The 13,728-nt window shown below is 45.0% G+C and overlaps 2 protein-coding genes across 4 annotated transcripts in view; one reads left to right on the forward strand and one right to left on the reverse strand.

The window, feature by feature from the left end:
- Positions 1 to 888, reverse strand: part of Efcab11 (EF-hand calcium binding domain 11) — a 163,590-nt gene extending 162,702 nt beyond the window's left edge. Inside the window, exon 1 of one of the 2 annotated variants that reach the window (XM_076551216.1) lies at positions 777 to 888. The gene's annotated coding sequence lies outside the window, so the exon portion shown is untranslated. Of the gene's footprint in view, positions 1 to 626; positions 730 to 776 lie in introns of those variants that run through there. The other variant, XM_076551217.1, reaches the window with a different exon arrangement.
- Tdp1 (tyrosyl-DNA phosphodiesterase 1) overlaps positions 1 to 13,728 on the forward strand; it is a 79,959-nt gene that overhangs the window by 1,939 nt on the left and 64,292 nt on the right. The window contains exons 1-4 of one of the 2 annotated variants that reach the window (XM_042261035.2): positions 729 to 879; positions 5,409 to 5,974; positions 9,694 to 9,737; positions 11,384 to 11,439. In XM_042261035.2, the coding sequence (XP_042116969.2) occupies positions 875 to 879; positions 5,409 to 5,974; positions 9,694 to 9,737; positions 11,384 to 11,439 (671 nt within the window). In that variant the 5' untranslated portion in view covers positions 729 to 874. Of the gene's footprint in view, positions 1 to 728; positions 880 to 5,408; positions 5,975 to 9,693; positions 9,738 to 11,383; positions 11,440 to 13,728 lie in introns of those variants that run through there. The other variant, XM_006986863.4, reaches the window with a different exon arrangement.

Consider the following 13,728-nt stretch of genomic DNA (forward strand, 5'->3'; position numbering starts at 1 on the left):
CATGCTGGGCTTTTAGGTGGGGATGGGGTGATGGGGATTGCACACCCACTGAGCCAAATCTCTAACTCTCCATGGACATTTTTTTTAAAGTCCTTAATAAAACCTCTGATGACATTCTGAGTTGCTGTCTAGTGAAAGGATTTTATAAGATTTCTTTTTCATCTTGGTGCAGTGTTTGCCAAATCTCATTGCCTCACCTGCCTCCCTAGTTTTTATCCTCTTTACACATATGCTATTTTTTATTTACACATATGCCATTATTTATTTGAATCCACTACTATGCAAATACTGTCTTTTACAAAGTAGACTTTATGTTGCCATTGTAGCTATAATGGACTCACAAGCTACAGTCTGCTGACAGGGAATCCACAAGTGTTACAGGGGCCCACCACTGTAGTTCAAAAGCGAAATGCAAAGCATTTTTTTTTTTCAACACTACAGCTTTCTCCTTGACTTAAGCAGAAACTGAATTGGAATGGGAAGGGAGGTGCTCTCGCATGTGGTCAGTCAGTGGCAGGTCCCAGGTGTCCCCACTGGAGGAAACACCAATGCTCTGAATCAGGGCTGGGACTGGGGTGGGTAGAGGGGGTGTACCTATATTGTAATTCTCTGTTGACATCACTTACTGCTACTGTGACTTTGGACTTCTGCTCTCCTGGGCACTGCCTGATAAACCACTGAAAGAAAGTCCTTGTCAGACTGGGCCTTGGGAACTTTTAAAAGATTTCAGAAGGAACCTGGTCCTGTATGAGGGAGCAGTAAAATGTGATGCTGACCAGATCCAGTCCTCCAAATTAGAAGTCATTTCCTGCGTGATCTTGACATTTACATCACAGCAGCCCTTCTTCAACAGGCGAAGGACCTTGTTTTCATAATGAGGTTGGTAACCTGGGGGACAAAATGACAAGGTACAATTTCATTAGTATGTCACAAAGGCTATTTGCCTCCAGTGGTAAACAGCCCTCCAGCATAGTTTTGAATGTCAGCCATCTCAAGACTGAAACTATATGTAAAGCCTGAACCACACAATGGATTTTGTTTTCTGAGAAATGTCTTTTTCAAAGATTTTTATTTGTGTTATTTTGCCAACTTGTTCTAGTTATTGGTAGGGATGCCACCCCCAGTGTGGCTCTAGAAAATGTAGACAAGACTAAAAACTTGAGAAATTGTCTAAAGAATTTAGAGTCACTAGAGTCCTCAAGGTTCCAGGATTCAGATTTATTATACAGGCCATGGTCGCTGTATCCACGTGGGGAAGAGATAGATGAGCATCTCTTTGGATTCTGCAAAAGTGGGCTCCTTGCAGCAGCCAGCATGTGAATGATGAAGACCAGCATGGCGGTCTGCAAGGATGACACAGATCAGTGAAATATTTCATGTATTGGGAAGGGGGAAAAGACTGAGGTTTGGGGGTGCACTCCTATAACGCCAGTGCTGCAGCTGGAGGAGCAAGAGGGGGTGTTCAGAGCAAATCTGGACTGCAAGGCAAGACTCTGGGGGAAAAAAAAGCAGACCGCTCCTTTCTCATGCTGGAAGCAGAACCATTTCTCACCCCAATTCTGAGACCTGCTCTTCACTTTAGAATAGAGAATGAATGTAGAGAGAAAGTCCAAGTACTTAGTTTCGTTAATTTTTTTATTTTGAGCAGCGCTTTTTGACTGATTTGGTTTCACTGACTTGGAACTCATCAGGAAGGCTAAACTGGCTAACCACTGACCCCAGAGGATCCATCCAACCCTTGCAATCTGCAGTCTGCCACTGAAGTAGATACTTCTGACAACCCACCCAGATTAAAGGGGGGGGGGAGGGGGCAGAGAGAGATGGCTCAGCAGTTAAGAATATGTACTGCTCCTCAGAGCCTAACTTGGTTCTCAGCATCCATGCAGGGGTAGCTTACCACCACCTATGATTAACGCTAGGGGGATCCACGGCCCTCTTCCAGCCTCCTGCGATACCTATGCCCTTTGTAGACACAGAATTTAAAATAAATTTTTATTGTCTTAGTTTTGAAATAGTCTCGATACTTAGCTTATGCTAGACTCAAATTTACTATATTATCCAGGCTAGCCACAAACTCAAGATCCTTTTGCCTCAGCCTTGAGATTATAGGTGTGAGCCACCACACCAGCCTGAGAACTCTCAATTGAAGATTCTGTTACTAAATTCCTGTCTGAAGGGACCTGGCAGGCCTTGCCCCTCCCCCATTCCCTCTGTTTTTGCTAACCTGTTAGATTACATCCCTAAAGCTAGCCACCCCAGAGTTTTTCCTTATTTGGTCACTTCCTCTTCCTGAAGTCTCAGGATCCAGCTATCAAAGTATTAAAGTCTAACAATCAAAAGCCCCCTTTTGATTACCTTAATTAACATGCCCAATCAAAACAAACCAGCTCTCCTAACAAGGGGCTTTGCCTTTGTAAACCGTTTGCTTAGGGCCTACAGTCTGTCTCCTCTCTATCCAGAGGCAATTCTTTGTCCCTTTGGGACAAATAAAATCTCCTTTGTGCTGAGAAGTTGGTCTTGGGGTGTCTTGTACAGATTGTGGTCCTTTTTCACTTGCTACATTGGTTTAGAATTTAGGGAAGTGAGAAACTCATCCAGAGTTTTTCTTTATGTGGTCCTTTTAAATGTATAGGATTAAGTAGTCCCTTCAGAGCAAATCGGTCTGCTTAAGTAGTTCTGCTCTAGAGTCTAGAATAAAGGGTGTCTGTTAAAATAAAAAAATATACAAGCAAATTCAGAAACCCTACACCTGAGCTCCTTGAAGTAAAGTCTCCTGTTGCAAACTGCCCTGTGCACAGTACACCTATCACAGTTGGGTCGGCTGGGACAAGCTGGTTTCTTAACCCATGTAGATCAGAAACTGTTTAGGAACATACCTAAACAGAGTTCTCAGAGCCTCTAGAAATGAGTTGGACGCCATTGAAACTACCACAAACCTTTTAGAAAGCAGATTCGAGTTCAAAATACATACAGAGCTTAGGGTCATCTATTCCTGAAGGAGCAGGTGACCCCATCCACTCTACAGCCCCCACACTTTGGCTGATAAAGTGGTATTCCGGGCTGTTGAAGTTAAGTGTAACAGTGAGCTATGAAGGCTGTCTCATGCTCTCTATATAAGAGCTCCTTGGAATGTGTTATTTTCAGTAGAAACCTTGTGTGAACCAACGGGAATTAATTGAAGATGGGTAAGGGAGAAATTGTGAAAAGTGATCAATACCTTAAAGTTTTATATGGTTTTTTGCTGGGCGGTGGTGGTGCACACCTTTAATCCCAGCACTCAAGAGGCAGAGGCAGGCAGATCCCTGTGAGTTCAAGGCCAGCCTGGTCTTAGAGAGCAAGATCCAGGACAGGTACCAAAACTACACAGGGAAACCCTGTCTTAAAAAAAAAAAAAAACAAAACAAAACAAAAAAAAAAACTATGTTTTTTGTTTTAGCTTAAAATATGCATGTGTATTCACTTGAAAACCTGATGTATAATCAAGTTTTCCTACTTCTGAGATTTGGGGGGTTCTGGGTTTTGTTTTTTTTCTGCTTGTTTTTGTTTTTGAGTTTTTGTTTGTTTTTTAGTTGGTGAGGGTTACAAGTTCCTGGGAGTACTGCCTTTTGTCTTGGTTTACCCTACTCATAATGTATCCTCTTCAGCTGTGAAACAAGCCTTGAAGACGCCCAGACCATAGGAGATGTATTTCTGAATATTTATTTTAGTTTTCCTCAGAGTTCTGTACTAACCTGGCATTGCATGAGGAGGCTGGGGGCGGGGTGTGTGGGGAGAACCCACTTAGCCTTTTACTATTTAACTTGAATGCATTTTGTAGCCTGTGGAGGGGCCCAAAACAGCTTGACCACACAGCAGCCATGACAGACTTAAGGGCCTAGACACAGCTTCTGTGACAGGCTTACTGGCAAGCAACACCCAGATCCAGGAAAAGCTGATACCAGCCAGGGATCTACCCAGGGGTGAGGAAGTACCTAGCGTCCCAAACATTCCAGCCATTAGATAAGGTGGCCAGATGCCCTTGAATCTAGCACACAACCTATTTTTGTTTTACTGATACCCTTAGACAGTTGTCAGCCAGTCAGGGTCCTGAACCCTGGAAATCCCCTTTCCCCAACCTCTGCTATGATAAAAACCCTACCCCATTTGAGCTCAGGGCTCTCTTCTCTCATTGCTGCGTCAGACAGACAGAGAGACCAAGCTCGGAGCTTGAAAGAATAAAAGATCTTTGCTTTTACATGCAGGATTGTGTCTCCACGGTGGTCTTTTGGGGGGTCCCCATGATCTGGGCATAACATAGGCAACTCCGAAAGTCCATAGATCTATATTTTGCTCTTCTGAGAGCAAGAGAGTATAAATTAGACCACCTGTGTGATTTGGAAACTGAAAGTGTTTGGCTTCAGTTCAAGTTCTGGCCTGCAGGTTTCAGTCATTGAGTCGTGGCATGGCCAGTAACATGATGATCTGAAATGAGTTGGGTCCTCATGGTGGTGCCTATAAACTGTACACACACAGGGAAGTGGTCATTCGGCGTTCCTCTCGGAGGCTTGCCTAAGTAGGTCCCTCCCTGGCTTTGGAAATGTAAGACGTAGCTGTTTCTGAAGTCTTGTGGGTTTCTGTACATACGTGAAGATAAATTTGTAAATTCTACTTTTACTTTAAAAATTGGAGTGTGGACCAGCAAGATGGTGTAGTTAGTAAAGGTACTTGCTGCCAAGTTTGACTTGCTGTGTTCAATCTCTGGGACCCACATGGGAGAGAGAGAGAACCGACTCCCTCAAGTTGTTTGCTGACCTCTGTTTGCACCCCTTTCTCTCAACAAATAAATATTTATATTTGAGCCAGGAAGTTGGTTCAGTGGGTAAAGTGCTTGCTACCAAGCCTGATAACCTGAGTCTGATCCCTGGGTTCCGTGTGGTAGGAGAGAACAGACTCCTGCAAGTTGTCCTCTGACTTCCACGTCATGACACAGACACATGCATACCACTCCCCCAACATAGAGCTAGCAATTCCTATACATAATAACAAGTACAGTGATTATTTTTTAATTAATGGCGAGCTTGCCTAGCAAGCACAAGTTCAGTCCCCCCAAAAAACAAAATAAAATGAAAAATGAACATGGTCAGAATTATTCTTGAAAGTTTCTTAAGATGGCCTTAACCTTAAATCCCTTCCTAGGGCGTCTCAGACCAAGGTCTAGCTAGGAAGACAACAGGAAGAAGGTGGCTAGGATGCTTCCTTTAGTCTGTCAGCCCCTCATAAGAGATCCCGGGGCTGGGTAAGTGGCTCAGCCTCTGGTGACAGAAGTGTGCATGTATTGCGGTCTCATCTGACCAGAATTTGAGAGCCGTGAAGTTATGTTGCCAGTTGCCTATTAAGTAGAAAGTAATGCTTCCGTCATTCCTTTTCAGAAGTATAATGTCCCAGGAGAGCAGCTATGGGAGGTGGACGATATCCAGTAGTGACGAAAGCGAGGATGAAAAGTCCAAACTTGACAAGCCATCAACATCCTGTCTCCCCCAGGCAAGGCAGGGGGCAGTGAAGGAGCCCACGTATACCTGCTCAGAGGCCCGCAAGGCTGCGCACAAGAGACAGCTCTCACCTGTGAAATTCAGCCACACAGACTCAGTGGTACCGCCCAAAAAGCCAAAGAGCGATTCCACAGAAGGTCTCGGCTGGTGTCTGTCCAGCAGCGATGATGAACAGCAGCCAGAGACACAGCAGGAACAGCCTAAGCACATGGTGGTTCAAGAGAAAAAACATGTCTCCTCGCCCAACGTGACCACTGCCCAGAAAGCTGTAGATCGCAGCCCTCCTGCCAGCCATAGGCCTCAAAGGGCAGACGATGAGTACGAGACCTCAGGGGAAGGCCAGGACATCTGGGACATGCTGGATAAAGGGAACCCCTTCCAATTTTACCTCACTCGAGTCTCAGGGATTAAGGCCAAGTACAACTCCAAAGCCCTCCACATCAAGGGTAAGGACAAGGGTTCTTAGGAGCTGGTGAGCCCTTTCCCTCTTGGTAAAGCAAGGGGGCCCAGCTTAGAATGGCCTTTAAGAGCCTGTCTTAACAACTGGTGGGGAGGGTTGTTGACCCTGAGTGCATGTGGCAGACAGGTGGGGTTCCAGGGGTCCTTCTCAAGGCCCCTGTAGCTCAGCCCCTAGTAACGCTTGGCACTGTGCTTAGAATTGTTTACTTTTCCAAGTGAAGACTAAACTTGACTGGTAATGCTATTTATTAAGTGCCATAAACTTCACGGTGGCTCCGTATGGTCCCTGGGTCAGCAGCATCAGAATCACCTGGACCTTGGAAATGCCAGTTCTCGGCTCTGTCTTAGGTTCATCAAATCAGACTCTCAGGGGTCAGAACCTGCCACCTATGCTTACTCTAAGCCCCCAGGGATTAACAATGCCTAGTGATGTTTGAGAGCCTAGTTTGGGTTCCTAGGACAAAGAAGCAAAAATGAGTACTGTTGTATGCAGGTGGATGCTTCAGGTATGAGGCAGAGAATGGTCTCTAGTGGTTCTCTGCATTCCACGGAGGAACAGCCAAACATGTGGACTCAAAGGGCACAGATTCCCTTTTCGTCCCTCATTCTCTCTGTGGTTAGGACAGTATGGGATGAGGATTCAGAACAGAGCAGATATGTGAAGTGAGCAGCATGTATTTGTATGGCTGTAGACACAATAAGCATCCTCTCACATTAACGTGTTTTTTGTTTTTTTTGTTTTTTTTTTTTTGGCTAATATTCACAGCACAGAATATTCTCAATGTAGTTTTTCCATATCAAATGCATGGTAGTACCTCTGTTCTCCTGTATGATGTGTAAATGTTGATGGGTTTAATTCCATAGTCGTAAGTCCAACTCCACAAAATTTTGAGCATCTCTTATGTAGGTACCCTGAAGATACATAAGATAGTTTCTGGTGGGTTTGCTTTGTCTGGGAGAGACTGCCATAGGAAGCAGAGGGGTATGGAAAGACTGTTCAATGTAATAAAATAGTAACAACTTGGTGTCAGCATCAAGATTTAAGGAGGAGATGACATCATGAGGGTTTTACATATATTTCAATTATCAGAGCAGCCTAATAAGATGATCAAATGTCCTTGGACATGTGACAGATCTGCAGTTCAGAAAAGTTACATCACTTACCCAAGGTCACAGAGCTGTTAAATGGTAGAGCCACACTTGAATCCAGTTCTTGTATCTAAATCCATGCTGTTTGATGTATCCTCCTAACGCTAGCCATAACTGTAGGTTCTCTAGATCTCATGGAGGACAGGGGCTTCCAGTGGACCCTGGAAGATGGGTGAAGTTTAAAAGCTAGAGGTGCAGATGGGGGCCAGCTGGAAGACTGTGTTGCAGCTTATCTCCTAACTCTGCTGGTCTCAAAATGAGGAGCTTTCCTACGAGTTGTTTTGTTCCTTCAAACACTTCTTAGCCCCACATCTGGCACAATGTCTAGAGGACTGCTAGAGTCACAGAAATGTAGCAGGAATTCAGCTGAATATGGTAAAGCTATACCTGGAGGAATCCAGGGAATTCTTCCAAAGGAGCCCAAGTCTCAAGGAGTATTTGGTGTTATTTGACTTTTAATATATCAGCTGTTTCCTACTATGAATTTTTTGTGTGCTCTCATACCTTCCCCAAGATCTTCTAATAGTGTATATACTTTTGTAGCATCCAAAGCCAAAAGGCAGACAGGACAAAGCATTTCATTCCAACTGCTGAGTCTCTTGAATTAAGGTAAACACCCTTACGGAGACACTGCCTGTCTCCTAAGCCTAGGTGCATAGCTTTGTTTCTTGTGCAAATTAAGCTCAGACTTTCCTTTCTTATACAGCTTTAGTAGTATTTATACCAATATTATAGACGCCACTTCTAGGAATGTAGTTTGAGCACATAAATTCCCTTTTTCTGATATATTAACCAACTTTAGCTCTTAGTTGACCTCCTCCCTTTACCACTCCCCTTTTGGGTTGCAAAAGAAAGCCTGACAGTCACTGCCTGAGGAAAACTCTTATCTGCCTTTATGACCCTGTAAGAATTCAAGCCTGCTGACCTTGCCTTAGCCAGAGCATTGCTATTGCATAGGTATATAACTGTAAACCTCAGAGACTCGGGGGACTAGAGTGGAGAACTGGATGGAGAACTAGAAGGACAAGATGGGATATGAGGAAGAGCTTGATGGGGAAGAACTAGGTGGGTAAGAATGAGATGAGAAAGACCAAGATGGGGCAGAACTAAGATGAAGGAATCAAGATAGCACTTAGAGGGAACAGCAGAAAGATGTAGAGAGAATTGGGCAAGAAAGAAGCTAAATGTGAGAACAGAATAGAAGCGGTGTAGAGAGAGAACTGACTCAGAAGAATAAAGTATATGGACTAAAGAGTTTATTTAGTGAACTATAGTGTACGTAGATTTATTAGTGAACCCCTCAGGTTAATCCACCACCAGTAGCACCTCTTCTGGAACTCTGGGTGAAGGCTGTCGAGGGTCAGGACCCCAGTATCTTTCATTAGAGGACAGGAAGTACCCAGTAACTGTCAAATAAGTGAACTAGCCCACTTCCTTCTCAGAAGCAACTCAGTAGGTACCAGCAACCTAGAGCCAGACATCAAACCTTAACTCCCTGACCTTCCAGCAGTATGGTCACATACAGCCTCCTCCTGATATGATCCTTACCCCAAAAGGCAGAGTAACACCTTACCTCGGTGTAGCTATTAGCTAGAGTTTTCCTGCCTTGCCCACAGTCAGAACAAATCTTTGTCACCCGCCAGTCCCACAGCCGCTCAGACCCAACCAAGTAAACACAGAGACTTATATTGCATACAAACTGTATGGCCGTGGCAGGCTTCTTGCTAACTGTTCTTATAGCTTAAATTAATCCATTTCCATAAATCTATACCTTGCCACGTGGCTGGTGGCTTACCAGCATCTTCACATGCTGCTGCTGGTCATGGCGGCAGCTGGCAGTGTCTCTGACTCAGCCTTCCACTTCCCAGAATTCTTCTCCTCCTTGTCCCGCCTATACTTCCTCCTGCCTGGCCACTGGCCAATCAGTGTTTTATTTATTGACCAATTAGAGCAAAGGATTTGACATACAGACCATCCCACAGCACCTCGGAATCCCCAGGAGGGTTGAGTTCATTTATTGAAAGTGCTGAGAACGATGTCTGTCCCCTAAGAAGTGCTATACCAGTGCAAGATGGTGGTGTAGTTAATGAACCATGCCCTTTCTTTTCTGTCCAAAGTCAGGCTTGAGGGCAACCAAGTGGGATGTCCTCAGAGGTGACCTAGAGTACCAAGGATGTGAGTGTACTGTTTTGGGAAGCCAGTGCTCTCTGGCTACAGGGGAGCACCACTGCGGACTTAGATGGGACAGAAGGAGGTAAAGATTCAGAGGTCCATGGAGAAGAATGGACGTAATTAATGTGCATCAACAGAGTCCAATATTAAGCAGTCATCCAGGACTTAAGTTTTAGATTTTAGTTTTGTATTCTACTTTGTCAAGGAATGTGATAAATATTATGTCGTATAAAGAAATGTTATCTTGAGTTTTACAGAATATTACAACCTAGCCTTGAAGTAGCTTTTCAGTTTACTCTTTTCTTGATTGTCACTGGCTGCTGCTGGAAAGGGTAGTTGTTATAGAGGGTTTTTATCTGAGAATCCATTTGTTTTGTCTTTGTAGATATTTTATCCCCTCTGTTTGGGACCCTTGTCTCTTCAGCTCAGGTGAGTTTATAATAAGTTGCCTTTTCTTTGGGTGAGGAGAGATATGTGACAGGAGATGGGCTTCTCGGTCCTATACAGTGTCCCCTAAGCTGGCTTCTGCCTAGAGCCTGGCCATATTGTGGGATCTATACACAGCAGTCTCTCATGTGGCCCTCATCAACAGAGAGCATGGAGGCCACTCAAAAGGAAACACCTGACTCTTGATCAGGCCACAAGGCCTGGCCAAGAAGTCACTTCATATTCCTCCCTGAAAGAGTCAGGGAGGTACCTCCAACTTCATGGGATGCTGGTGCAGTACCCTGGGATGGGTGGGTGGCATGGTGAAGACCAAATGTTGTTTGAATACTAAACGGTCTTATTAATCTAAACGGTCTTATTAATAAAAAAAAAAAAACCTCGGTACCAGATATTGGTGTAAATGCTGAAAGATCAGAGAGACAAAGGAGCAAGCCACTGCCACGTCTCACCTTGCTGATTCCACGAATCTTCTGACTGAGATCCTCTTAGTACTCACCCAAAAGGCTCCAGCCAAAAAAGCTTCTAGCTGAAAGGGGCGCTTCTGCCGAAAAGTCTTTAGTTCCTGTCTCCTCACGCCTTATATTCCTTTCTCTGCCCAGCCATCGCTTCGTGTCTCAACCTTCCTAGTGCTGGGATTAAAGGTGTGCGCCACCACTGCCTGGCTGGCTCTGTTTCTCTCCTAGTCAGTTTCATGTAGTCCAGGGTGGCTTTGAACTCACAGAGACTCACACTGATCTCTGCCTCCCGAATGCTAGGATTAAAGGTGTGTACCACCACTGCCTGACCTCTATGTTTAATCTAGTGGCTTGTTCTATCCTCTGATCTTCAGGCATATTTTATTAGGGTACACAGTATATCACCACAGCCAAGTCAGGTTTGATTTGCGTAGAAAAATGGATGCTCTGCACTGACTAGGAAGGAGTAGAATTTGTGACGACTTCTGCATGTTCAAGGGTTCTTGCTGCACTGAGCTGGTCCCTTGGTGCTAACAAGTCATCATAACGGTCCAGAAGCTCAAGGACTAGTCAGAAAAAAAGGGTCTTGTTCCTGAAGCGAGCAGAGGTGCCACCTTCCTGTAGGATGTGCTCCTGATCTCTAGATAGAACCAAAGGGGGTGCGTCTGTGCATTCTTTCCCAGCTAGACTTGAGCCCCTGTGCCCAGGACTGGCCAGGCATGAAGAAGAGGCCTCCTCATCAATAAAACGCTCTGGAACTTGCGGTCAGTAGCTACTAATTATGAACAAGTTAGAGTGTACCAGGCTAACTGATAAGTTGTGCTGGAAGGACATGGCCTTTCCTAAAAGTCCTGGGATCTTTGTCTCTGACAGCTCAGGGGAGCTTTGGGAGCGTGGACTGCTAGGAATGATGTAGTAACACCACTGACAAACAGAAATGTTGCCAACGTATGTGCAGATACTATCCTTAGAGCCTATTTGGGGCATTCGGCAGATTCCTTTAACCAAGTGTTCTTGAAGGTGAAATTTGGGGTTACTTTTGCATATCGCTGTCTAACTGACTAGGTTTATGAACACTGTAGCATGTGGTTGCTTTAGAAATCCTTTCAGTTTAGTAATAGTCCTTGTGAACATACATGTGGCTGACTTACTTTTCTTTTCCCCCCCGTCTAGTTTAACTACTGCTTTGATGTGGACTGGCTCGTAAAGCAGTATCCACCAGAATTCAGGTGAGTCGCATGGTTCCAGAGTGCAAATAGTGCAGACTTGCAAAAAGTGCTAGACTTGCACTTCTCAGACTAGCCACCCATCTCTCTGTATTTCACTTGACAGAATTGTAAAAAGAAAACATTTGTTTTGGGAGAACAGCATTTTATTCATTTAGTTAGTTTTGGTGTGTGTGTGTGTGTGTGTGTGTGTGTGTGTGTGTGTGTGTGTGTGTGTAGGCTTGAGTGTTGATCTTCAGGAGCCATCTCCTCTCTTCTTTTATATTTTATTTTATTTTTTGAGACAGGTTCTTTTGCTGACCCAGTGCCAGGGATTTGCCTATATCCACCTCCCCAACTGTGGAATTCAGGTGCACAATGCCATGCCTGGTATCTTTTGCACGGGTTCCGGAATCCACTCATGTCTTCATGTTTACAGTGCAAACCCTTCCCAAATGAGTTACCACCTCTGCTTGAGACCACTTTTCCCCTAGTTAATCACACACATTCTTTTCAGAGACTCAGTGTTTTCCACTTTGCTCTGTCCCGGAAGTAGATAAGGACAAATTCCAACTCAAGTAACAACTTCATGGGCAATGTTAATGTGAAGGAAACAGTCATCTCTGTGTGGTATCTAGATGTGTATGTGTGCCCAGACATGGCCAGCATGCCACACTTGGCTCAGAACATCAGAGCTGTTACTTTCTAATGGTCTGTATGTGCCAACCCAAATGATTCTTCCAGAACTATATCTGGAGTCAAGAAAGGGGGTCATGACCGTCCTTTACCCAAGCTCTCGAGGTACTGTCAGACTTTCGTGCTGCCTCTGGCAACCCTTCAGCCTCCTGTGAGGCAATACAGACCAAGGAAACAGCCATGCATGTTACACAGGGCCATTTGTGTTCGTAACACAGATTTGTGCAATCCTCTAACAGTAAGTAGGATGGAGGAATACACAACAAGAAAGAATGCCAGCTTCATGGAGACCCCCGTGCTTTTAAGGCATCATTGCGGAAACCTCGGGCGTTAGTGTAAAATGTGGAGATTTCCGCAGCAGCTTTGGCACTCAAGGGCTGGTGTTTGGTTGACTGAAAGAACATTCGCTGTAGTTGCATATTAACAGAAAGCTCAAACTAACAGTAGCTTAAATTAAAAAAAAAAAAAATAAAATCTTTGCAGCCTAAACTCCCAGTGGTAGCCGTCTGTGATATAGACAGAGTACCAGGGCTTTTTGTGTGACTCAGCTACCCACCTCTTCTGTCATTCTGTCCCACCGGCCTGGTGTTTGTCTTCAGTCTTCAGAGTTACCTCACAGTCCAGGATGACAGCCTAAGCCCCAGTCCACTTGTCTGTTTTCTAGGTAGCAGAGAAGAGGAGAAGAAAGAGTGGACTCATACTCCTTCCATGCCACTCTGAGCTGGCCTGGCTGGTCCCGAGTCTCTTCTGTTTTGTGGAGCAGAGCTTAGTCACGTGATACTAGCCATCTCTAAGGCTAGATAGGTAGTCTTCTAACTGATCCCACCTTGTCCTACAGGAAATCAGGGTTCTGTTAAGAGAAGCAAGACTGGATGTATGGAAATAACTTGGTGCCTGCCCCCAGCTCTTCTTGGCAGTGTTCCCCAAGTGTTACACTGTTGCTTTCTGGTCTATTGGTGAAATTATTAAGGCCACTCCATGTAGTTAAAAGGGAGGTTTATTTTGCGGGCTAACTTACAAGTGAAGGGATAGGTAACAGGGTCTGGGAAAGGTGTATGTAGCACAGTCCGGCGGTGTTCTTTGGAGAACTCTGCTCGGTCTCGCTCTAGCGTCCAGGGTCCAGGAACCAAGAGAACTGGCCCATTCAGATCTCAGGTCTTCAGGGTCCTCTCTGAGCCCCGCCTTGTAGGCGTGACAGTTACCGAAGCCTCAGTGGGGGTTGGAACTTCCAGATCAAAGCTGCACTGGCTACCCACTACACTGGTTGTTTTCCCTTTGCTTCTCAAGGACCTTGAAATCCAATGTCACCTTTCCACAGTATTGACCAAGTGTGGGCTATAATTCCTTCCGTGCCGCTTATGGATTGAATTGATCTTTGGATTTCTACGCCTCAGTACCTCTGCATGTGACTATATTTATAGGTTGAGTCTTCACAGAAATCATGAGTCAAGTTGAAATGAGCTCACTGGGAGGCCACTAATCCAGCGTGCTGGCACCCTTATAAAAAAGGAAGTAGTTGGACATAGCGACAGAGAGGGTGAAGTCACAAGAATGCCATCTGTAAGCCAAGCAATCCTTGAGGCCCCCAGAAGCCAGAGTGAGGCTGGCCCAGGTTCT

Source organism: Peromyscus maniculatus, chromosome 14 (assembly GCF_049852395.1).
Source record: "Peromyscus maniculatus bairdii isolate BWxNUB_F1_BW_parent chromosome 14, HU_Pman_BW_mat_3.1, whole genome shotgun sequence".
Classification (NCBI taxonomy): domain Eukaryota; kingdom Metazoa; phylum Chordata; class Mammalia; order Rodentia; family Cricetidae; genus Peromyscus; species Peromyscus maniculatus.